The sequence below is a fragment of the Panulirus ornatus genome, chromosome 27, assembly GCF_036320965.1.
Source record: "Panulirus ornatus isolate Po-2019 chromosome 27, ASM3632096v1, whole genome shotgun sequence".
Lineage (NCBI taxonomy): Eukaryota > Metazoa > Arthropoda > Malacostraca > Decapoda > Palinuridae > Panulirus > Panulirus ornatus.
The window spans coordinates 9367403-9395164 of record NC_092250.1 but is presented as its reverse complement, the minus strand read 5'-3'; the positions used below and the strand labels follow the sequence as shown (position 1 = coordinate 9395164).

The window sequence follows — 27762 nt, the reverse complement described above, 5'->3', positions numbered from 1 at the left end:
AGCTTGGGAGGGAGACCTGTGTGAGGAAGTACCAGGAGAGACTGAGTACAGAATGGAAAAAGGTGAGAACAATGGAAGTAAGGGGAGTGGGGGAGGAATGGGATGTATTTAGGGAATCAGTGATGGATTGCGCAGAAGATGCTTGTGGCATGAGAAGAGTGGGAGGTGGGTTGATTAGAAAGGGTAGTGAGTGGTGGGATGAAGAAGTAAGAATATTAGTGAAAGAGAAGAGAGAGGCATTTGGACGATTTTTGCAGGGAAAAAATGCAATTGAGTGGGAGACGTATAAAAGAAAGAGACAGGAGGTCAAGAGAAAGGTGCAAGAGGTGAAAAAAAGTGCAAATGAGAGTTGGGGTGAGAGAGTATCATTAAATTTTAGGGAGAATAAAAAGATGTTCTGGAAGAATAAAGTGCGTAAGACAAGGGAGCAAATGGGAACTTCAGTGAAGGGCGCAAATGGGGAGGTGATAACAAGTAGTGGTGATGTGAGAAGGAGATGGAGTGAGTATTTTGAAGGTTTGTTGAATGTGTTTGATGATAGAGTGGCAGATATAGGGTGTTTTGGTCGAGGTGGTGTGCAAAGTGAGAGGGTTAGGGAAAATGATTTGGTAAACAGAGAAGAGGTAGTGAAAGCTTTGCGGAAGATGAAAGCCGGCAAGGCAGCAGGTTTGGATGGTATTGCAGTGGAATTTATTAAAAAAGGGGGTGACTGTATTGTTGACTGGTTGGTAAGGTTATTTAATGTATGTATGACTCATGGTGAGGTGCCTGACGATTGGCGGAATGCGTGCATAGTGCCATTGTACAAAGGTAAAGGGAATAAGAGTGAGTGCTCAAATTACAGAGGTATAAGTTTGTTGAGTATTCCTGGTAAATTATATGGGAGGGTATTGATTGAGAGGGTGAAGGCATGTACAGAGCATCAGATTGGGGAAGAGCAGTGTGGTTTCAGAAGTGGTAGAGGATGTGTGGATCAGGTGTTTGCTTTGAAGAATGTATGTGAGAAATACTTAGAAAAGCAAATGGATTTGTATGTAGCATTTATGGATCTGGAGAAGGCATATGATAGAGTTGATAGAGATGCTCTGTGGAAGGTATTAAGAATATATGGTGTGGGAGGAAAGTTGTTAGAAGCAGTGAAAAGTTTTCATCGATGATGTAAGGCATGTGTACGTGTAGGAAGAGAGGAAAGTGATTGGTTCTCAGTGAATGTAGGTTTGCGGCAGCGGTGTGTGATGTCTCCATGGTTGTTTAATTTGTTTATGGATGGGGTTGTTAGGGAGGTAAATGCAAGAGTTTTGGAAAGAGGGGCAAGTATGAAGTCTGTTGGGGATGAGAGAGCTTGGGAAGTGAGTCAGTTGTTGTTCGCTGATGATACAGCGCTGGTGGCTGATTCATGTGAGAAACTGCAGAAGCTGGTGACGGAGTTTGGTAAAGTGTGTGGAAGAAGAAAGTTAAGAGTAAATGTGAATAAGAGCAAGGTTATTAGGTACAGTAGGGTTGAGGGTCAAGTCAATTGGGAGGTGAGTTTGAATGGAGAAAAACTGGAGGAAGTGAAGTGTTTTAGATATCTGGGAGTGGATCTGGCAGCGGATGGAACCATGGAAGCGGAAGTGGATCATCGGGTGGGGGAGGGGGCGAAAATTCTGGGGGCCTTGAAGAATGTGTGGAAGTCGAGAACATTATCTCGGAAAGCAAAAATGGGTATGTTTGAAGGAATAGTGGTTCCAACAATGTTGTATGGTTGCGAGGCGTGGGCTATGGATAGAGTTGTGCGCAGGAGGATGGATGTGCTGGAAATGAGATGTTTGAGGACAATGTGTGGTGTGAGGTGGTTTGATCGAGTGAGTAACGTAAGGGTGAGAGAGATGTGTGGAAATAAAAAGAGCGTGGTTGAGAGAGCAGAAGAGGGTGTTTTGAAGTGGTTTGGGCACATGGAGAGAATGAGTGAGGAAAGATTGACCAAGAGGATATATGTGTCGGGTTTTGGAGGGAACGAGGAGAAGATGGAGACCAAATTGGAGGTGGAAAGATGGAGTGAAAAAGATTTTGTGTGATCGGGGCCTGAACATGCAGGAGGGTGAAAGGAGGGCAAGGAATAGAGTGAATTGGAGCGATGTGGTATACCGGGGTTGACGTGCTGTCAGTGGATTGAATCAAGGCATGTGAAGCGTCTGGGGGAAACCATGGAAAGCTGTGTAGGTATGTATATTTGCGTGGGTGGACGTATGTATATACATGTGTATGGGGGTGGGTTGGGCCATTTCTTTCGTCTGTTTGCTTGCGCTACCTCGCAAACGCGGGAGACAGCGACAAAGTATAATAAATAAAAAATAATATATATATATATATATATATATATATATATATATATATATATATATATATATATATATATATATATATATATATATATGTATATATATATATATATATATATATATATATATATATATATATATATATATATATATATATATATATGGAGAGAGATGGGTGATTATTGGTGCATATGCACCTGGGCATGAGAAGAAAGATCATGAGTGGCAAGTGTTTTGGGAGCAGCTGAATGAGCGTGTTAGTGGTTTTTATGCACAATACCGGGTTATAGTGATGGGTGATTTGAATGCAAAGGTGAGTAATGTGGCAGTTGAGGGAATAATTGGTATACATGGGGTGTTCACTGTTGTAAATGGAAATGGTGAAGAGCTTGTAGATTTATGTGCTAAAAAAGGACTGGTGATTGGGAATACCTGGTTTAAAAAGCGAGATATACATAAGTATACGTATGTAAGTAGGAGAGATGGCCAGAGAGCGTCATTGGATTACGTGTTAATTGACAGGCGCGCGAAAGAGAGACTTTTGAATGTTGATGTGCTGAGAGGTGCAACTGGAGGGATCTCTGATCATTATCTTATGGAGGCCAAGGTGAAGATTTGTATGGGTTTTCAGAAAAGAAGGGTGAATGTTGGGGTGAAGAAGGTGGTGAGAGTAAGTGAGCTTGGGAAGGAGACCTGTGTGGGGAAGTACCAGGAGAGACTGTGTACAGAATGGAAAAAGGTGAGAACAATGGAAGTAAGGGGAGTGGGGGAGGAATGGGATGTATTTAGGGAATCAGTGATGGATTGTGCAAAAGATGCTTGTGGCATGAGAAGAGTGGGAGGTGGACTGTTTAGAAAGGGTAGTGAGTGGTGGGATGAAGAAGTAAGAGTATTAGTGAAAGAGAAGAGAGAGGCATTTGGACGATTTTTGCAGGGAAAAAAAATGCAATTGAGTGGGAGAAGTATAAAAGGAAGAGACAGGAGGTCAAGAGAAAGGTACAAGAGGTGAAAAAAAGGGCAAATGAGAGTTGGGGTGAGAGACTATCAGTAAATTTTAGGGAGAATAAAAAGATGTTCTGGAAGGAGGTAAATAGGGTGCGTAAGACAAGGGAGCAAATGGGAACTTCAGTGAAGGGCGTAATGGGGAGGTGATAACAAGTAGTGGTGATGTGAGAAGGAGATGGAATGAGTATTTTGAAGGTTTGTTGAATGTGTCTGATGACAGAGTGGCAGATATAGGGTGTCTTGGTCGAGGTGGTGTGCAAAGTGAGAGGGTTAGGGAAAATGATTTGGTAAACAGAGAAGAGGTAGTAAAAGCTTTGCGGAAGATGAAAGCCGGCAAGGCAGCAGGTTTGGATGGTATTGCAGTGGAATTTATTAAAAAAGGGGGTGACTGTATTGTTGACTGGTTGGTAAGGTTATTTAATGTATGTATGACTCATGGTGAGGTGCCTGAGGATTGGCGGAATGCGTGCATAGTGCCATTGTACAAAGGCAAAGGGGATAAGAGTGAGTGCTCAAATTACAGAGGTATAAGTTTGTTGAGTATTCCTGGTAAATTATATGGGAGGGTATTGATTGAGAGAGTGAAGGCATGTACAGAGCATCAGATTGGGGAAGAGCAGTGTGGTTTCAGAAGTGGTAGAGGATGTGTGGATCATGTGTTTGCTTTGAAGAATGCATGTGAGAAATACTTAGAAAAGCAAATGGATTTGTATGTAGCATTTATGGATCTGGAGAAGGCATATGATAGAGTTGATAGAGATGCTCTGTGGAAGGTATTAAGAATATATGGTGTGGGAGGCAAGTTGTTAGAAGCAGTGAAAAGTTTTTATCGAGGTTGTAAGGCATGTGTACTTGTAGGAAGAGAGGAAAGTGATTGGTTCTCAGTGAATGTAGGTTTGTGGCAGGGGTTTGTGATGTCGAGATGGTTGTTTGATTTATTTATGGATGGGGTTGTTAGGGAGGTGAATGCAAGAGTTTTGGAAAGAGGGGCAAGTATGAAGTCTGTTGGGGATAAGAGAGCTTGGGAAGTGAGTCAGTTGTTGTTCGCTGATGATACAGCGCTGGTCGCTGATTCATGTGAGAAACTGCAGAAGCTGGTGACTGAGTTTGGTAAAATGTGTGAAAGAAGAAAGTTAAGAGCAAATGTGAATAAGAGCAAGTTAATTAGGTACAGTAGGGTTGAGGGTCAAGTCAATTGGAAGGTAAGTTTGAATGGAGAAAAACTGGAGGAAGTAAAGTGTTTTAGATATCTGGGTGTGGATCTGGCTGCGGATGGAACCATGGAAATGGATCATAGGGTTGGGGAGGGGGCGAAAATCCTGTGAGCCTTGAAGAATGTGTGGAAATCGAGAACATTACCTCGGAAAGCAAAAATGGGTATGTTTGAAGGAATAGTATTTCCAACAATGTTGTATGGTTGCGAGGCGTGGGCTATGGATAGAGTTGTGCGCAGGAGGATGGATGTGCTGGAAATGAGATGTTTGAGGACAATGTGTGGTGTGAGGTGGTTTGATCGAGTAAGTAACGTAAGGGTAAGAGAGATGTGTGGAAATAAAAAGAGCGTGGTTGAGAGAGCAGAAGAGGGTGTTTTGAAAGGGTTTGGGCACATGGAGAGAATGAGTGAGGAAAGATTGACCAAGAGGATATATGTATCGGAGGTGCAGGGAACGAGGAGAAGTGGGAGACCAAATTGGAGGTGGAAAGATGGAGTGAAAAAGATTTTGTGTGATCGGAGCCTGAACATGCAGGAGGGTGAAAGGAGGGCAAGGAATAGAGTGAATTGGATCGATGTGGTATACCGGGGTTGACGAGCTGTCAGTGGATTGAATCAGGGCATGTGAAGCGTCTGGGGTAAACCATGGAAAGCTGTGTAGGTATTGTATATTTGCGTGTGTGGACGTATGTATATACATGTGTATGGGGGTAGGTTGTTCTATTTCTTTCGTTTGTTTCCTTGCCCTACCTCGCAAACGCGGGAGACAGCGACAAAGCAAAAATATATATATATATATATATATATATATATATATATATATATATATATATATATATATATATATATATATATATATATATATATATATATATATATGTATATATATATATATATATATATATATATATATATATATATATATATATATATATATATATATATATATATATATATATATATATATATTCCTATGAGTCCACGTTGAAAATGAAACACGAAAAGTTCCCAAGTGCACTTTCGTGTAATAATCACATCATCAGGGGAGACAAGAGAGAAATAGAACAGTCAGTTGATATACATCGAAGAGACGAATCTAGGACGCCATTTGGTAAACATGTGATTGTCCAAAACATACAACGAGCTTTCATAAGCTTATCATTTTACAAATCTTTTCAACAATAAAGTTATCTAATTTGTATAGACCATTGTATATATATATATATATATATATATATATATATATATATATATATATATATATATATATATATATATATATATATATATATATATATATATATATATATATGTGTGTGTGTGTGTGTGTGCGTGTGTGTGTATGTGTGTGTTTTGCTAAGTGATTTCCTAATATGCAGTATAACGTTTCCACCGAGTTTGAACTCTATGATTTGTGTGTTTTTCACCTTTCGTTTCGATGTATGTTGTGTTCATTTGCTAAAGAGGATTTTCCCTTGATTTTTAAGTTTTTAAGATATAAAATTCTAGTGGAATACAAAATCTGAGAGTCATCATGACGTAAGGATGATTATGAGATATGCCAATGATATAACAGTTAACACATTGTGTTATCTGGTACCAAGCTACGATGCCAGAGTGCATCACTTTCTTCCTCTGAAGTATGTTTATCATTCAAACGGTAAACAATCTATCTGGACTCAGTTTTTACCCACATCTGCTGTCGTTTCAGCCAATTTCTACCTTCATCTACGGTCGTTTCAGTAGCTTTATCTTTTGGTAATGCTTCTTACTTCAAACTAATACTAATTTGTCATAGGCCACCGGTGGTGACCCTACTAACATGAGTCTAACAAAGGAGAATTAGCCTCTTATACTATGACAAAGAAGAATCGTGTGTTTCCTCCTCTACCCTCCCCACGTCTCTGATATCTGACGACCATTATGGAAGGCAAGAGTGGCAGGTGTTCCATGGTTCCCGAGAAGCATAAAGCTGATGTGATGGATGGTCGGCAGAGTGCAGGTGCGTGGGATTGGAAAAGTCAGCTATTTTCTTTCTTTTTTACTGCTGTAGATCAAATACAGGTGTTTAGTTCCAACTGATGTGTGGGTATAAAAAATAAACCAGACCATGGAAATAATTCATTTCTTTTAACGGGAAACGCGAACAGAAGATGAATCATCTTTTAAACTCTCTCTTTTCCGCAAATTTTGTTCTAAATTTTTCCTGAATAACCGTTTCTATTTTCACACCCCATACATTAGCAGTCTTCAACAATTACTTCCCATCCTCGGGATCCCTTATCCTAGCAATATCATTTCCTACCATATAATTTCCTGCCATAGCGCTTCAACCACAAGCAGGCGGTCATTAGCTCAATCATGGTAATCTGTGCAGCCCAACTACTTGCGTAGTGTAACACATTCACTAACAGGACGATGGAGGTTCCTCCTGGATAACGTCAATGTTATCCTGAACTACCTTATTGCACGTAGTTCCCTTGCTGCATATACAGAAACTTTGTCACAGCTTTAATTCTCGTCGCATGGAATGATTCGAGTGACACAGACTTATCATGCCGACATTTCATGTTCTTTTGTAAGACATTGAACATCGAGAAACTCGACTGTCTCCTACCACAAGGATTAAAGTGTTACAACTGCAGAACACAATCGAATACCTCAGCAATATGAAGATATGTTTTTGTCTTTAGATACATGTAGGAAATAATTTTCAGAGATACTGGGTTCAGAACAGGCTAGGATACACCCAAGTGTCTCTCATGTACGAGAGCTATCACTAATATGAGCCATATGATCAGTGGATGTGAGTAATCCTACGATCATCCACGTCAGTGAGTTCACACCTTCGTCAGCGATAGGCTAATTCAAAATGTCCTCGATCTTCATATCTGTATACTCACATCATGAGAATGTAGGGGTAATCAGCAGGTAACAGTGTTGCTGGCAAAAAAAGTTGCATTACTTTCATGAAGAACATTTGCTTGTGTATTACGCATGATAACAGATGCCTGAGAAGGATTGTACAGATCGTAGCACAAAATCTAATTTCTTCTTACCGAGTCCATCAATTTTAAGCATTTATCATAGTTCGGATATATGTTCTTGTCTAACTTAACGAGATCTTGCATACCCATGATCTAAGGTGATATGAATGGATGTGAAGTAAACTTATCAAGTAATACCGAATAGCCACGAAATAAAGTCAGTGACTCATTATTATGAGACTAACTTGATTGGGTCTTAGTTACTAGACTTGCCTCCTGAAACCTAGATTCTCATAACGTTAGTGTATTGTGTTCTGTAATCATAAGACTTTGGTAGTAAGACCATGTAGCCTTAAAGAATATTCTTCACCCGGTTGTGATACTGTTGAATTCAACGTACAGGGTGAACGACATTCATGAATATGGCAACGCCCTATGTGTGCACAAGTCTAACTGTGCTGGTAACTGGACACTCGTAAAATCAACTGACTGGTTGCTAGAGTGTGAAGAGTTACGCATAGAGCCATGGGTAGCCACTGATAAGTCTTGGCATCAAGTATTGTTTTTGCCTTTAAAAGAACATTTAAAACAATTTCAACAGTAACAGACTAAGCCAATTGTTCATACTTTACTGCACACCTACAAAATGAAAGAACAGAAAAAGAGTTAGAGCATAAGGAAAAAATATACATTTTTCTCATTTTGAGTTACAAAAGTTTCACCAAATGGAACGGTATTTCTCTCAAACTGGCTCGAAACAATTACAAAACCTGCTGACCGCAAGTCTTCGAGACACAAAGTTGTCGTTTACAGTTTCTTTCCAACGCAAGTTAGTCCGGCAACTGTGTAAAACGAAGAAACTCGAAAAAAAGTTGCGTATTCTGTAGAAAGTTTGTAATGCTATTCAAAGAATTTGTTCAAATATTAACCAGGAATTTTGAATACACACAATATTCTAAAGATCATATTGATACTGAAATATACTTTCTATATTCCTTTTCTGAGAAAATTCCCATGAAATATCATGGCACAAGTACGACAGAGGCAGATGTGGAAACACCATAGGCGAGAAGACAGCCTCGACAAGGCTGCATCACCGTAACCCTGCTATCGCGTAGAGTCTAGTCTCGAACAGGCAGGAACCCATAAAAGGTGATCTACACACACACACACACACACACACACACACACACACACACACCACACACACACATACACACACGCGGGAGACAGCGACAAAGTATAATAAATAGATAAATAATATACATGTATATATATATATATATATATATATATATATATATATATATATATATATATATATATATATATATATATATATATATATATATATATATATATATATATATATATATATATATATACATGTATATTATTTATCTATTTATTATACTTTGTCGCTGTCTCCCGCGTTAGCGAGGTAGCGCAAAGAAACAGACGAAAGAATGACCCAACCCACCCACATACACTTGTATATACATACACGTCCACAAACGCACATGTACATACCTATACATCTCAACGTACACATATATATACACACACACACAGACATATACATATATACATATATACATAATTTATACCGTCTGCTCTTATTCATTCCCGTCGCCAACCCACCACACATGAAATAACAAACCCCTCGCCCCGTATGTGAGCGAGGTAGCGCTAGGAAAAGACAACAAAGGCCACATTCGTTCACATTCATCTCTAGCTGTCATGTATAATGCACCGAAACGACAGATCCCTCTCTACATCCAGGCCCCACAAAACTTTCCATGGTTTACCCCAGACGCTTCATATGCCTTGGTCGATCCCGGTATACCACATCGCTCCAATTCACTCTATTCCTTGCACGCCGTTCATCCTCCTGCATGATCAGGCTCCGATCACTCAAAATCTTTTTCACTCCATCTTTCCACTTCCAATTTGGTCTCCCACTTCTTCTCGTTCCCTCCACCTCCGACACATATATCCTCTTGGTCAATCTTTCCTCACTCATTCTTTCCATGTGACCAAACCATTTCAAAACACCCTCTTCTGCTCTCTCAGCCACATTCTTTTTATTACAACACATCTCTCTTACCCTATTATTACTTACTCGATCAAACCACCTCACACCACGTATTGATATCAAACATCTCATTTCCAGCATATCCACCCTCCTCCACACAACTCTATCCATAGCCCACGCCTCGCAACCATATAACATTGTTGGAACAAAGTTTCCTTCAAACATACCCATTTTTGCTTTCTGAGATAATGTTCTCGACCTCAACACATTCTTCAACGCTCCCAGAACTTTCGCCCCCTTCCCCACCCTATGATTCACTTCCGCTTCATTGGTTCCATCCGCTGCCAAATCCACTTTCAGATATCTAAAACACTTCAATTTTTCCAGTTTTTCTCTATTCAAACTTACCTCCCAATTGACTTGTCCCTCAACCCTACTGCACCTAATAACCTTGCTATTATTCACATTCACTCTCACCTTTCAGCTTTCCCACACTTTACCGAACTCAGTCACCAGCTTCTGTAGTTTCGCACACGAATCAGCCACCAGCGCTGTATCATCAGGGGACAACAATTGACTCACTTTCCAAGCTCTCTCATCAACAAATGACTGCATACTGGCCCCTCTTTCCAAAACACTTTCATTCACCTCCCTAATAACCCATCGATAAACAAAGTAAACGAACATGGAGACATCACACACCCCTGCCGCAAACCTACATTCACTGAGAACCAATCACTTTCTCTCTTTCTACACGTACACATGCCTCACATCATTGAAAAAACTTTTCACTGGTTCTAATAACTTGCCTCCCACAACATATATTCTTAATACCTTTCACAGAGCGTCTCTATCAACTCTATCATATGCCTTCTCCAGATCAGTAAAGGCTACAAACAAATGCATTTGCTTTTCTAAGTATTTCTCACATACATTCTTCAAAGCAAACACCTGATCCACACAACCTCTACCACTTCTGAAACCACACTGCTCTTCCCCAATCTGATGCTCTGTACATACCTTCACCCTCTTAATGTATTCCCTCCCATATAATTTCCGAGGAAAACTAAGCAAACTTATACCTCTGTAATTTGAGCACTCACTTTTATCCCCTTTACCTTTGTACAATGGCACTATGCAAGCACTCACCCAATCCTCAGGCACCTTACAATTAGACATACATACATTAAATAACCTTACCAACGGGTCAACAATACAGTTACCTCTTTTTACAATAATTCCACTGCAATACCATCCAAACCCGCCGCCTTGCCGGCTTTCATCTTCCGCAAAGCTTTTACTACCTCTTCTCTGTTTCCCAAAACATTTTCCCTAACCCTATCACTTTGCACACCACCTTGACCAAAACACCCTATATTTGCCACTCTATCATCAAACACATTCAACAAACCTTCAAAATACTCATTCCATCTTCTTCACACATCACCATTACTTGTTATCACCTCCATATTAGCCCCCTTAACTGAAGTTCCCATTTGTTCCCCTGTCTTACGCACTTTATTTACCTCCTTCCAAAACATCCTTTTATTCTCCCGAAAATTTACTGATACTCTCTCACCCCAACTCTCATTCACCCTCTTTTTCACCTCTTGCACCTTTCTCTTGACCTCCTGCCACTTTCTTTTATACGTCTCCCTGTCATTTGCATTATTACCCTGCAAAAATCGTCCAAATGCCACTCTCTTCTCTTTCACTAATAATCTTACTTCTTCATCCCACCACTCACTACTCTTCCTAATCTACCCATCTCCCACGCTTCTCATGCCACTAGCATCTTTTGCGCAAGCTAACACTGCTTCCCTGAATATAACCCATTCCTCGCCCACTCCTCTTACCTCCTTTGTTCTCACCTTTTTCCAATTTGTACTCAGTCTATCATGGTACTTTCTCAGACAAGTCTCCTTCCCAAGCTCACTTACTCTCACCACTCTCTTCATCCCGACATTCTCACTTCTTTTCTGAAAACCTCTACAAATCGTCACCTCCGCCTCCACAAGATAATGATTAGACATCCCTCCAGGTGCACCTCTCAGCACATTAACATCCAAAAGTCTCTCTTTCGTGCGCCTATCAATTAACACGTAATGCAATAACGGTCTCTGGCCATCCCTCCTACTTACATACGTATACTTATGAATATCTTTCTTTTCAAACAAGGTATTCCCAATCACCAGTCCTTTTTCAGCAAACCATATATATATATATATATATATATATATATATATATATATATATATATATATATATATATATATATATATATATATATATATATATATATAAATATATAATATATATATATATATATATATATATATATATATATATATATATATTTTTTTTTTTTTTTTTGCTTTGTCGCTGTCTCCCGCGTTTGCGAGGTACCGCAAGGACACAGACTAAAGAAATGGTCCACCCCCATACACATGTATATACATACGTCCACACACGCAAATATACATACCTACACAGCTTTCCATGGTTTACCCCAGACGCTTCACATGCCCTGATTCAATCCATTGACAGCATGTCAACCCCGGTATACCACATCGATCCAATTCACTCTATTCCTTGCCCTCCTTTACCCCTCCTGCATGCTCAGGCCCCGATCACACAAAATCTTTTTCACTCAATCTTTCCACCTCCAATTTGGTCTCCCACTTCTCCTCGTTCCCTCCACCTCCGACACATATATCCTCTTGGTCAATCTTTCCTCACTCATTCTCTCCATGTGCCCAAACCATTTCAAAACACCCTCTTCTGCTCTCTCAACCACGCTCTTTTTATTTCCACACATCTCTCTTACCCTTACCTTACTTACTCGATCAAACCACCTCACACCACACATTGTCCTCAAACATTTGCAAGGCATGTAAGGCATGTGTACGTGTAGGAACAGAGGAAAGTGATTGGTTCTCAGTGAATGTATTTTTGCGGCAGGGGTGTGTGATGTCTCCATGGTTGTTTAATTTGTTTATGGATGGGGTTGTTAGGGAGGTGAATGCAAGAGTTCTGGAAAGAGGGGCAAGTATGAAGTCTGTTGTGGATGAGAGAGCTTGGGAAGTGAGTCAGTTGTTGTTCGCTGATGATACAGCGCTGGTGGCTGATTCATGTGAGAAACTGCAGAAGCTGGTGACTGAGTTTGGTAAAGTGTGTGAAAGAAGAAAGTTAAGAGTAAATGTGAATAAGAGCAAGGTTATTAGGTACAGTAGGGTTGAGGGTCAAGTCAATTGGGAGGTAAGTTTGAATGGAGAAAAACTGGAGGAAGTAAAGCGTTTTAGATATCTGGGAGTGGATCTGGCAGCGGATGGAACCATGGAAGCGGAAGTGAATCATAGGGTGGGGGAGGGGGCGAAAATCCTGGGAGCCTTGAAGAATGTGTTGAAGTGGAGAACATTATCTCGGAAAGCAAAAATGGGTATGATTGAAGGAATAGTGGTTCCAACAATGTTGTTTGGTTGCGAGGCGTGGGCTATGGATAGAGTTGTGCGCAGGAGGGTGGATGTGCTGGAGGACAATGTGTGGTGTGAGGTGGTTTGATCGAGTAAATAATGTAAGGGTAAGAGAGATGTGTGGAAATAAAAAGAGTGTGGTTGAGAGAGAAGAAGAGGGTGTTTTGAAATGGTTTGGGCACATGGAGAGAATGAGTGAGGAAAGATTGACCAAGAGGATATATGTGTCGGAGGTGGAGGGAGCGAGGAGAAGTGGGAGACCAAATAGGAAGTGGAAAGATGGAGTGAAAAAGATTTTGTGTGACCGGGGCCTGAACATGCAGGAGGGTGAAAGGAGGGCAAGGAATAGAGTGAATTAGATCGATGTGGTATACCGGGGTTGACGTGTGGACGTGTGTGTGTATACATTTGTGTAAGGGGGTGGGTTGGGCCATTTCTTTCGTCTGTTTCCTTGCGCTACCTCGCAAACGCGGGTGACAGCAACAAAGGCAGATATAGGGTGTTTTGGTCGAGGTGGTGTGCAAAGTGAGAGGGTTAGGGAAAATGATTTGGTAAACAGAAAAGAGGTAGTGAAAGCTTTGCGAAAGATGAAAGCCGGCAAGGCAGCAGGTTTGGATGGTATTGCAGTGGAATTTATTAAAAAAGGGGGTGAATGTATTGTTGACTAGTTGGTAAGGTTATTTAATGTATGTATGACTCATGGTAAGGTGCCTGACGATTGGCGAAATGCGTGCATAGTGCCATTGTACAAAGGCAAAGGGGATAAGAGTGACTGCTCAAATTACAGAGGTATAAGTTTGTTGAGTATTCCTAGTAAATTATATGGGAGGGTATTGATTGAGAGGGTGAAGGCATGTACAGAGCATCAGATTGGGGAAGAGCAGTGTGGTTTCAGAAGTGGTAGAGGATGTGTGGATCAGGTGTTTGCTTTGAAGAATGTATGTGAGAAATACTTAGAAAAGCAAATGGATTTGTATGTAGCATTTATGGATCTGGAGAAGGCATATGATAGAGTTGATAGAGATGCTCTGTGGAAGGTTTTTTTTTTTTTTTTTTTTTTTTTTTATACTTTGTCACTGTCTCCCGCGTTTGCGAGGTAGCGCAAGGAAACAGACGAAAGAAATGGCCCAACCCCCCCCCCCCCATACACATGTACATACACATGTCCACACACGCAAATATACATACCTACACAGCTTTCCATGGTCCACCCCAGACGCCTCACATGCCTTGATTCACTCCACTGACAGCACGTCAACCCCTGTATACCACATCGCTCCAATTCACTCTATTCCTTGCCCTCCTTACACCCTCCTGCATGTTCAGGCCCCGATCACACAAAATCTTTTTCACTCCATCTTTCCACCTCCAATTTGGTCTCCCTCTTCTCCTCGTTCCCTCCACCTCCGACACATATATCCTCTTGGTCAATCTTTTCTCACTCATTCTCTCCATGTGCCCAAACCATTTCAAAACACCCTCTTCTGCTCTCTCAACCACGCTCTTCCTATTTCCACACATCTCTCTTACCCTTACGTTACTTACTCGATCAAACCACCTCACACCACACATTGTCCTCAAACATCTCATTTCCAGCACATCCATCCTCCTGCGCACAACTCTATCCATAGCCCACGCCTCGCAACCATACAACATTGTTGGAACCACTATTCCTTCAAACATACCCATTTTTGCTTTCCGAGATAATGTTCTCGACTTCCACACATTTTTCAAGGCTCCCAAAATTTTCGCCCCCTCCCCCACCCTATGATCCACTTCCGCTTCCATGGTTCCATCCGCTGACAGATCCACTCCCAGATATCTAAAACACTTCACTTCCTCCAGTTTTTCTCCATTCAAACTTACCTCCCAATTGACTTGACCCTCAACCCTACTGTACCTAATAACCTTGCTCTTATTCACATTTACTCTTAACTTTCTTCTTCCACACACTTTACCAAACTCAGTCACCAGCTTCTGCAGTTTCTCACATGAATCAGCCACCAGCGCTGTATCATCAGCGAACAACAACTGACTCACTTCCCAAGCTCTCTCATCCCCAACAGACTTCATACTTGCCCCTCTTTCCAGGACTCTTGCATTTACCTCCCTAACAACCCCATCCATAAACAAATTAAACAACCATGGAGACATCACACACCCCTGCCGCAAACCTACATTCACTGAGAACCAATCACTTTCCTCTCTTCCTACACGTACACATGCCTTACATCCTCGATAAAAAACTTTTCACTGCTTCTAACAACTTGCCTCCCACACCATATATTCTTAATACCTTCCACAGAGCATCTCTATCAACTCTATCATATGCCTTCTCCAGATCCATAAATGCTACATACAAATCCATTTGCTTTTCTAAGTATTTCTCATATACATTCTTCAAAGCAAACACCTGATCCACACATCCTCTACCACTTCTGAAACCGCACTGCTCTTCCCCAATCTGATGCTCTGTACATGCCTTCACCCTCTCAATCAATACCCTCCCATATAATTTACCAGGAATACTCAACAAACTTATACCTCTGTAATTTGAGCACTCACTCTTATCCCCTTTGCCTTTGTACAATGGCACTATGCACGCATTCCGCCAATCCTCAGGCACCTCACCATGAGTCATACATACATTAAATAACCTTACCAACCAGTCAACAATACAGTCACCCCCTTTTTTAATAAATTCCACTGCAATACCATCCAAACCTGCTGCCTTGCCGGCTTTCATCTTCCGCAAAGCTTTTACTACCTCTTCTCTGTTTACCAAATCATTTTCCCTAACCCTCTCACTTTGCACACCACCTCGACCAAAACACCCTATATCTGCCACTCTGTCATCAGACACATTCAACAAACCTTCAAAATACTCATTCCATCTCCTTCTCACATCACCACTACTTGTTATCACCTCCCCATTTACGCCCTTCACTCAAGTTCCCATTTGCTCCCTTGTCTTACGCACCCTATTTACCTCCTTCCAGAGCATCTTTTTATTCTCCCTAAAATTTACTGATAGTCTCTCACCCCAACTCTCATTTGCCCTTTTTTCACCTCTTGCACCTTTCTCTTGACCTCCTGTCTCTTTCTTTTATACTTCTCCCACTCAATTGCATTTTTTCCCTGCAAAAATCGTCCAAATGCCTCTCTCTTCTCTTTCACTAATACTCTTACTTCTTCATCCCACCACTCACTACCCTTTCTAAACAGCCCACCTCCCACTCTTCTCATGCCACAAGCATCTTTTGCGCAATCCATCACTGATTCCCTAAATACATCCCATTCCTCCCCCACTCCCCTTACTTCCATTGTTCTCACCTTTTTCCATTCTGTACACAGTCTCTCCTGGTACTTCCCCACACAGGTCTCCTTCCCAAGCTCACTTACTCTCACCACCTTCTTCACCCCAACATTCACTCCTCTTTTCTGAAAACCCATACTAATCTTCACCTTAGCCTCCACAAGATAATGATCAGACATCCCTCCAGTTGCACCTCTCAGCACATTAACATCCAAAAGTCTCTCTTTCGCACGCCTGTCAATTAACACGTAATCCAATAACGCTCTCTGGCCATCTCTCCTACTTACATAAGTATACTTATGTATATCTCGCTTTTTAAACCAGGTATTCCCAATCATCAGTCCTTTTTCAGCACATAAATCTACAAGCTCTTCACCATTTCCATTTACAACACTGAACACCCCATGCATACCAATTATTCCCTCAACTGCCACATTACTCACCTTTGCATTCAAATCACCCATCACTATAACCCGGTCTCGTGCATCAAAACCGCTAACACACTCATTCAGCTGCTCCCAAAACACTTGCCTCTCATGATCTTTCTTCTCATGCCCAGGTGTATATGCACCAATAATCACCCACCTCTCTCCATCAACTTTCAATTTTACCCATATTAATCGAGAATTTACTTTCTTACATTCTATCACATACTCCCACAACTCCTGTTTAAGGAGTATTGCTACTCCTTCCCTTGCTCTTGTCCTCTCACTAACCCCTGACTTCACTCCCCAGACATTTCCAAACCACTCTTCCCCTTTACCCTTGAGCTTCGTTTCACTCAGAGCCAAAACATCCAGGTTCCTTTCCTCAAACATACTACCTATCTCTCCTTTTTTCACATCTTGGTTACATCCACACACATTTAGGCACCCCACTCTGAGCCTTCGAGGAGGATGATCACTCCCCGCGTGACTCCTTCTTCTGTTTCCCATTTTAGAAAGTTAATACAAGGAGGGGAGGATTTCCGGCCCCCCGCTCCCGTCCCCTCTAGTCGCTTTCTACGACACGCGAGGAATACGTGGGAAGTATTCTTTCACCCCTATCCCCAGGGATAATATACATATATATATACATATACACACACACACACATACACACATATACGCACATACACACACACACACACACATACATATATATACATATGAAAAATGTAAGAAACAATTTAGAAAACAAACTTTTAGCTTGAAATGAATGAAAAAAATGAATGTCACATAATGGTTCAACCTCTGGCTATGGAAAAGGAAATGTACAATTTATTCACACAAAGGAAGGTATTAAGAATATATGGTGTGGGAGGAAAGTTGTTAGAAGCAGTGAAAAGTTTTTATCGAGGATGTAAGGCATGTGTACGTGTAGGAAGAGAGGAAAGTGATTGGTTCTCAGTGAATGTAGGTTTGCGGCAGGGGTGTGTGATGTCTCCATGGTTGTTTAATTTGTTTATGGATGGGGTTGTTAGGGAGGTAAATGCAAGAGTTTTGGAAAGAGGGGCAAGTATGAAGTCTTTTGGGGATGAGAGAGCTTGGGAATTGAGTCAGTTGTTGTTCGCTGATGATACAGCGCTGGTGGCTGATTCATGTGAGAAACTGCAGAAGCTGGTGACTGAGTTTGGTAAAGTGTGTGGAAGAAGAAAGTTAAGAGTAAATGTGAATAAGAGCAAGGTTATTAGGTACAGTAGGGTTGAGGGTCAAGTCAATTGGGAGGTGAGTTTGAATGGAGAAAAACTGGAGGAAGTGAAGTGTTTTAGATATCTGGGAGTGGATCTGGCAGCGGATGGAACCATGGAAGCGGAAGTGGATCATAGGGTGGGGGAGGGGGCGAAAATTCTGGGGGCCTTGAAGAATGTGTGGAAGTCGAGAACATTATCTCGGAAAGCAAAAATGGGTATGTTTGAAGGAATAGTGGTTCCAACAATGTTGTATGGTTGCGAGGCGTGGGCTATGGATAGAGTTGTGCGCAGGAGGATGGATGTGCTGGAAATGAGATGTTTGAGGACAATGTGTGGTGTGAGGTGGTTTGATCGAGTAAGTAACGTAAGGGTAAGAGAGATGTGTGGAAATAAAAAGAGCGTGGTTGAGAGAGCAGAAGAGGGTGTTTTGAAGTGGTTTGGGCACATGGAGAGAATGAGTGAGGAAAGATTGACCAAGAGGATATATGTGTCGGAAGTGGAGGGAACGAGGAGAAGAGGGAGACCAAATTGGAGGTGGAAAGATGGAGTGAAAAAGATTTTGTGTGATCGGGGCCTGAACATGCAGGAGGGTGAAAGGAGGGCAAGGAATAGAGTGAATTGGAGCGATGTGGTATACCGGGGTTGACGTGCTGTCAGTGGATTGAATCAAGGCATGTGAAGCGTCTGGGGTAAACCATGGAAAGCCGTGTAGGTATATATATTTGCGTGTGTGGACGTATGTATATACATGTGTATGGGGGGAGGCCATTTCTTTCGTCTGTTTCCTTGCGCTACCTCGCAAACGCGGGAGACAGCGACAAAGTATAAAAAAAAATATATATTTATATATATATATATATATATATACAAATATATATATATATATATATATATATATATATATATATATATATATATGTATATATACATTGTTACGAACTCAATCCTTATTCAGGCAAGTTCCCAATTAACATATGTTACAAATACTACTGCTCCTTGTCTTGCAAGGACGTTACAGATTTGTTGTTTCACAACGGATAACACAATCATAAAGTTATAGTATTGATTTAAGACCAGCATTACATTAAATCTACTCATAAAGAAAGAATCTAAGTGTTCAAAGATAAGCACGTAAATCAGGCATGTATCATTTACGTTAACATTGGTACATGAGTTAACATTCCAGATAAGATTTCGAGCCAGGAGATCTCTATCCTTTATGGCAGTTCTTCGATAGCATTACATTGATAATTATAACGAACTTACAGGCTTACAGCACAGTACTCGGGTAACGGGCTTACAGTCTTACAGTACATGAGTTAACATTCCAGATAAGATTTCGAGCCAGATCTCTTTCCTTTATGGCAGTTCTTCGATAGCATTACATTGATAATTATAACGGGCTTACAGGATTACAGCACAGTACTCGGGTAACGGGCTTACAGTCTTACAGCAAAGCACTCGGGTAACGGGCTTACAGTACAGTAGGGATTACAGGCTTACAGCAGGGAGGACCACGTACCTCACTGCGCTAGAGAGAGAGAGGGAGATCAGCGGGTGTCATGGGTATATAATACAAAGACGAGTCTCCGCCCTGCTAGCTATAACGCCACCCTTGATTGGCTATGGGACTCAGAGCACTTGTGATTGGTCGGGGTATTCTAGCGACGCACATCTGGGCAGCTCACACTCCTCTTGATTGACAGCTCAAGGACATATATATATATATATATATATATATATATATATATATATATATATATATATATATATATATATATATGTATATATATATATATATATATATATATATATATATATATATATATATATATATATATATGTATACATATATATATATATATATATATATATATATATATATATATATATATATTTTTTTTTTTTTTTTTTATACTTTGTCGCTGTCTCCCGCGTTTGCGAGGTAGCGCAAGGAAACAGACGAAAGAAATGGCCCCCCCCCATACACATGTACATACACACGTCCACACACGCAAATATACATACCTAAACAGCTTTCCATGGTTTACCCCAGACGCTTCACATGCCTTGATTCACTCCACTGACAGCACGTCAACCCCTGTATACCACATCGCTCCAATTCACTCTATTCCTTGCCCTCCTTACACCCTCCTGCATGTTCAGGCCCCGATCACACAAAATCTTTTTCACTCCATCTTTCCACCTCCAATTTGGTCTCCCTCTTCTCCTCGTTCCCTCCACCTCCGACACATATATCCTCCTGGTCAATCTTTCCTCACTCATTCTCTCCATGTGCCCAAACCATTTCAAAACACCCTCTTCTGCTCTCTCAACCACGCTCTTCCTATTTCCACACATCTCTCTTACCCTTACGTTACTTACTCGATCAAACCACCTCACACCACACATTGTCCTCAAACATCTCATTTCCAGCACATCCATCCTCCTGCGCACAACTCTATCCATAGCCCACGCCTCGCAACCATAAAACATTGTTGGAACCACTATTCCTTCAAACATACCCATTTTTGCTTTCCGAGATAATGTTCTCGACTTCCACACATTTTTCAAGGCTCCCAAAATTTTCGCCCCCTCCCCCACCCTATGATCCACTTCCGCTTCCATGGTTCCATCCGCTGACAGATCCACTCCCAGATATCTAAAACACTTCACTTCCTCCAGTTTTTCTCCATTCAAACTCACCTCCCAATTGACTTGACCCTCAACCCTACTGTACCTAATAACCTTGCTCTTATTCACATTTACTCTTAACTTTCTTCTTCCACACACTTTACCAAACTCAGTCACCAGCTTCTGCAGTTTCTCACATGAATCAGCCACCAGCGCTGTATCATCAGCGAACAACAAATACATATATGTATTGTTACGAATGTGTGCGCGTGTGCCCACATGTTCGTGTATATTACGTGTGTGTGTCCTCGTGTATAGAGATGTCTTCCTCTGAGAATGGCTCTGAGCTTCTGTTCCCACCAAGCGTTAGCCTTAGTTATTTAATTTTGAAACCGGATGGTCATTTGTCCTTGAGCTGTCAATCAAGAGGAGTGTGAGCTGCCCAGATGTGCGTCGCTAGAATACCCCGACCAATCACAAGTGTTCTGAGTCCCATAGCCAATCAAGGGTGGCGTTATAGCTAGCAGGGCGGAGACTCGACTTTGTATTATATACCCATGACGCCCGCTGATCTCCCTCTTTCTCTCTAGCCCAGCGAGGTAAGGCGTGATTCACACTAGCGGTTTGACCCGCGGCGGATCCGCGGCGGTTCCAACCACTAATGTGAACGGAGGAGGCAGTTTCACCAGGCGGGAGCCGCGACACTGATCAGCTGGGCAGGAGTCCTGCCACTGTATAGTATCAACATGGACGTAGAGGAGGCAGCATGTCTCTGGCTCTTGCATCGGCGACAAGAACGTCGCAGAAAGAGAAGACAGCACTGGATTCACCCTGTTATAGAGGACAGTCTGTCCCATGGGATGTACGTAACATTGTACCCCAAACTAAGAAACCATGAAGAAAAGTTCTTCAATTACTTCAGAATGTCGATGACATCGTTTGACGATCTGCTGGAACTAGTCGGAGAAGACATTGCTACAGCAAACACCACTTTCAGGGATTCTATTTCTCCAGAAGAAAAACTTATTGTAACCATAAGGCGAGTTCTTTATTGTTGTATACATTCTAATTGTTTTTTAAATTCAGTTTTGTAAAACATTAAATCCTTTCACCCATCAAAATAACTACTCATTTGTTGCTCTATGTATCATAATTACAAGAAGTTCTTCTCCACTGTCTTGCTGGCTATGTGTGATACAAATTATTCATTTACATATGTGGACATTGGTGCATATGGCAAGAGCAGTGACCCAGCAGTATTCCATAATTCAATGCTTTACAAGAAACTTATGGAAAATACTATGAACCTACCAGATGCAAAGCCTATTTTCAGCAACAACACAACATGCTTACCACATGTTATTGTTGGAGATGAGGCCTTTGGAATAATGAAGCACATCATGAGGCCCTATAGTGGAAAGCATCTGACATACAAGAAAAAGATCTTCAATTACAGATTGTCAAGAGCACGTCAGTATATCGAATGCACGTTCGGTATACTGGCCAACAAGTGGCGTATATTCCATAGGCCCCTCAATGTTGAAATGCTTTTCGCTGAAAATATAATAAAGGCATACTGCATATTGCACAATTATGTCAGGGAACGAGATGGATATAAGTTTGAAGACACACTGTTTGAAGCACCAATGGCAGACCTGACAGAAGGAAATGCAACAAGAGGAAGCGTATCTGCAAATCAAGCTAGAGATATGTATGCAGACTACTTCGTCACTGAAGGCAGATGTGCATGGCAGGATAAAATGATCTAGTGTTGAGAGAGAGAGAGAGAGAGAGAGAGAGAGAGAGAGAGAGAGAGAGAGAATAAAATTATCTAGTGTTGAGAGAGAGAGAGAGAGAGAGAGAGAGAGAGAGAGGTACTATAGCAATGTAACAAAACGGAAAGAAAATAAAACTGTTGTTCAGCTACACAGATTTTTACTAACACATCAATTGTAACGAAAATAGAAACTTAAATATTGGCCATATCACTTACTAGCATTTTTCATATCCTCTGACTCCGCAGAACTGCAGAAAACCTCCACTATCTCCTCCCAGGAACGCTTCTTTCCTCCCCTGTCCTTACAAACACTTGAACTCATGTCCCATATTGCTGGACGCTTTTCCACTTCATCAATCAACAGGTCCGTGTCGAAGCGGTCACACTCCATGCCGGTAGACTTCTAGTGGTATACTGCCCAGATACCAATAAAAAATAAATAAAAGTCAACTTGCACTTCCGTAGGTGTTGCCATACATCAGGAGCATAGTGCACGTGGATATCTGTGCTGGTTGTCATGACAATAGACCAGCGTTCTTCTGATTGGCTAGAAGCACGGGGTAAGCTAGCCAATGGAAAGCCATTCTGGCCTTCAAACCGCCTTGAAACCGCCAAGTGTGTACGCTCCCATTGGAACACATGTAAACCGACCCGCCGCGGATCCGCAGCGGGTGACTATAGATCTCGACCCGCCGCGGTTCCGCCGCGGGACGCGGTTGTGTGTGAACAGCTCCATTGACTTACATAGAAATATACCCGCCGCGGTTCGAACCGCTGCGGGTCAAACCGCTAGTGTGAACAGGCCCTAAGTGGTCCTCCCTGCTGTAAGCCTGTAATCCCTACTGTACTGTAAGCCCGTTACCCGAGTGCTTTGCTGTAAGACTGTAAGCCCGTTACCCGAGTACTGTGCTGTAAGCCTGTAAGCCCGTTATAATTATCAATATATATATATATATATATATATATATATATATATATATATATATATATATATATATATATATATATATATATATATATATTATTTTTTTTATTGTACTTTTTCGCTCTCTCCTGCGTTAGCGAGGTAACGCAAGGAGACTGACAAAAGAATGGCCCAACCCACCCACATACACAAGTATACACATACAAGTCCACACACACCACATATACATAGCTATATATCTCAACGTGTACCTACATATATATATATATATATATATATATATATATATATATATATATATATATATATATATATATACACATAGGTATATACATACATACACATGTACATAATTCATGATGTCTGCCCTTATTCATTCTAGTCGCCACCCCGCCACACATGAAATGACAACCCCCTCCCTCGGCATGTGCGCGAGGTAGCGCTAAGAAAAGACAACAAAGGCCACATTCGTTCACAAGAAGTCTCTAGCTGTCATGTAATAATGCACCGAAACCAAATATCCTTTTCCACATCCAGGCCCCACAAAACTTTCCATGGTTTACCCATGATGCCTCACATGCCCTGCTTCAATCCATTTACAGCACGTAGACCCGGGTATGCCACATCGTTCCAATTCACTCTATTCCTTGCATGCCTTTCACCCTCCTGCATGTTCAGGCTCCGATCACTAAAGATCTTTTTCACTCCATCTTTCCACCTCCAATTCGGTCTTCCACTTCTCGTTCCCTCCACCTCTGACACATATATCCTCTGTCAATGTTTCCTCACTCATTCTCTCCATGTGACCAAACCATATCAAAACACCCTCTTCTACTTTCTCGACCACACTCTTTTCACTACTACACATCTATCTTACCTTTTCATAACTTACTCGATCAAACCACCTCACACCACATATTGTCCTCAAACATCTGATTTGTAGCACATCCACCCTCCTCCTCACAACTCTATCTATAGCCCACGCCTCGAAAACATATGATATTGTATAAACTATTCCTTAAAATATACCCATTTTTGCTTTCTAAGACATCATTTTCGACTTACACACATTCTTCAACGCTCCCAGAACTTTCGCCCCTTCCCCACCCTATGATTCACTTCCGCTTCCATGGCTCCCTCCGCTGCCAAAGCCACTCCCATGTATCTAAAACACTTCACTTCCTCCAGTTTTTCTCCATTCAAACTCACCTCCCAATTGACTTGTCCCTTAACCCGACTGTACCTAATAACCTTACTGTTATTAACATTTAATCTCAGCTTTCTTCTTTCACACACTTTACCAAACTCAGTCACGAGCTTCTCCAGTTTCTCACACGAATCAGCCACCAGCGTTCTATCATCAGCAAACAACAACTTACTCGTTTCCCAAGCTCTCTCATCCACAGCAGACTGCATACTTGCCCCTCTTTCCAAAACTCTTGCATTCACCTCCCTAACAACACCATTCATAAGCAAATTAACCATGGAGACATCGTGCGCCCCTGCCGCAAACCGACATTCACTGAGAACCAATCACTTTCCTCTCTTTCTACACGCACATATGCCTTACATCCTCGATAAAAACTTTTCACTGCTTCTAACAACTTACCTCCCACACCATATGTTCTTAATACTTTCTGCAGAGCATCTCTATCAACTCTATCATATGCCTTCTCCAGATCCATAAATGCTACACACAAACCCGTTTGCTTTTCTAAGTATTTCTCACATATATTCTTCAAAGCAAACACCTGATCCACACATCCTCTACCACTTCAAAAACCACAGTGATATTCCCCAATCTGTTGTTCTGTACATGCCTTCACCCTCTCAGTCAATACCCTCCCATCTGATTTCCCGGGAATACTTAACAAACTTATACCTCTGTAATTTGAGCACCCACTCTTATCCCCTTTGCAGTTGTATGATAGCACTATGCAAGCATTCTGGCAGTCCTCAGGCACCTCACCATGAGTCAAACATACACTAAATAACCATACCAACCAGTCAAGAATACAGTCACCCCCTTTTTTTTTATAAATTCCACTGCAATAGCATCCAAACCCACCGCCTTGCCGGCTTTCATCTTCCGTGAAGCTTTTACTACCTCTTCTCTGTTTACCAAATCATTCTCAATAACCCTCTCATCACCTCGACAAAAACACCCTGTATCTGCCACTCTATCATCAAATTAATTCAACAAACCTTCAAGAAACTTGCTCCATCTCCTTCTCACATCACCACTACTTGTTATCACCTCCCCATTAGCCACCTTCACTGATGTTCCCATTTGTTCCCTTGTCTTACGCACTTTGGATGGTATTGCAGTGAAATTTATTAAAAAAGGGGGTGACTGTATTATTGACTGGTTGGTAAGGTTATTTAATGTAAGTATGACTCATGGTGAGGTGCCACAGGATTGGCGGAATGCGTGCATAGTGCCATTGTACAAAGGCAAAGGGGATAAGATTGAGTGCTCAAATTTCAGAGGTATAAGGTTGTTGAGTATTCCTGGTAAATTATATGGAGGATATTGGTTGAGAGGGTGAAGGCATGTACAGAGCATCATATTGGGGAATAGCAGTGTGGTTTCAGAAGTGGTAGAGGATGTGTGGATCAGGTGTTTGCTTTGAAGAATGTATGTGAGAAATACTTAGAAAAACAAATGGATTTGTATGTAGCATTTATGGATCTGGAGAAGGCATATGATAGAGTTGATAGAGATGCTCTGTGGAAGGTCTTAAGAATATATGGTTTGGGAGGCAAGTTGTTAGAAGCAGTGAAAAGTTTTTTTTCGAGGTTGTAAAGCATGTGTACGTGTAGGAAGAGAGGAAAAGTGATTGGTTCTCAGTGAATGTAGGTTTGCGGCAGGGGTGTGTGATGTCTCCATGGTTGTTTCATTTGTTTATGGATGGGGTTGTTAGGGAGGTGAATGCAAGAGTTTCGAAAAGAGGGGCGAGTATGAAGTCTGTTGTGGATGAGAGAGCTTGGGAAGTGAGTCAGTTGTTGTTCGCTGATGATACAGCGCTGGTGGCTGATTCATGTGAGAAACTGCAGAAGCTGGTGACTGAGTTTGGTAAAGTGTGTGAAAGAAGAAAGTTAAGAGTAAATGTGAATAAGAGCAAGGTTATTAGGTACAGTAGGGTTGAGGGTCAAGTCAATTGGAAGGAAAGTTTGAATGGAGAAAAACTGGAGGAAGTAAAGTGTTTTAGATATCTGGGAGTGGATCTGGCAGCGGATGGAACCATGGAAGCGGAAGTGGATCATAGGGTTGGGGAGGGGACGAAAATCCTGGGAGCCTTGAAGAATGTGTGGAAGTCGAGAACATTATCTCGGAATGCAAAAATGGGTATGTTTGACGGAATAGTGGTTCCAACAATGTTGTATGGTTGCGAGGCGTGGGCTATGGATAGAGTTGTGCGCAGGAGGATGGATGTGCTGGAAATGAGATGTTTGAGGACAATGTGTGGTGTGAGGTGGTTTGATCGAGTAAGTAACGTAAGGGTAAGAGAGATGTGTGGAAATAAAAAGAGCGTGGTTGAGAGAGCAAAAGAGGGTGTTTTGAAATGGTTTGGGAACATAGAGAGAATGAGTGAGGAAACATTGACAAAGAGGATATATGTGTCAGAGGTGGAGGGAACGAGGAGAAGTGGAAGACTGAATTGGAGGTGGAAAAATCGAGTGAAAAAGATTTTGAGTGATCGGAGCCTGAACATGCAGGAGGGTGAAAGGAGGGCAAGGAATAGAGTGAATTGGATCGATGTGGTATACCGGGGTTGACGTGCTGTCAGTGGATTGAATCAGGGCATGTGAAGCGTCTGGGGTAAACCATGGAAAGCTGTGTAGGTATGTATATTTGCGTGTGTGGACGTGTATGTATATACATGTGTATGGGGGTGGGTTGAACCATTTCTTTCGTCTGTTTCCTTGCGCTACCTCGCAAACGCGGGAGACAGCGACAAAGCCAAAAAGAAAAAAAAAAAAAATATATATATATATATATATATATATATATATATATATATATATATATATATATATATATATATATATATATATATATGAATATTATTTTCATTTTATTTATTTTGCTTTTGTCGCTGTCTCCCTCGTTTGTGAGGTAGCGCAAGGAAACAGACGAAAGGAATGGCCCAACCCACCCCCATACACATGTATATACATACACGTCCACATACGCAAATATACATACCTATACATCTCAATGAACACATATATATACACACACAGACATATACATATATACAAATGTACATAATTCATACTGTCTGCCTTTATGTATTCCCATCGCCACCTCGCCACACATTGATGAACATCCCCCTCCCCCCTCATGTGTGCGAGGTAGCGCTAGGAAAAGACAACAAAGGCCGCATTCGTTCACAAGCA

The 27762-nt window shown here is 41.4% G+C and overlaps 2 protein-coding genes across 3 annotated transcripts in view; one reads left to right on the top strand and one right to left on the bottom strand.

The window, feature by feature from the left end:
* Nucleotides 1–27762, bottom strand: part of LOC139757573 (nephrin-like) — a 943851-nt gene that overhangs the window by 566364 nt on the left and 349725 nt on the right. The window lies entirely within an intron of this gene.
* Nucleotides 21403–22425, top strand: LOC139757491 (uncharacterized). The gene is made up of 2 exons (XM_071678003.1): nt 21403–21695; nt 21792–22425. The coding sequence occupies exons 1-2, from the start codon at nt 21403–21405 to the stop codon at nt 22423–22425; spliced, it is 927 nt and encodes a 308-aa protein (XP_071534104.1).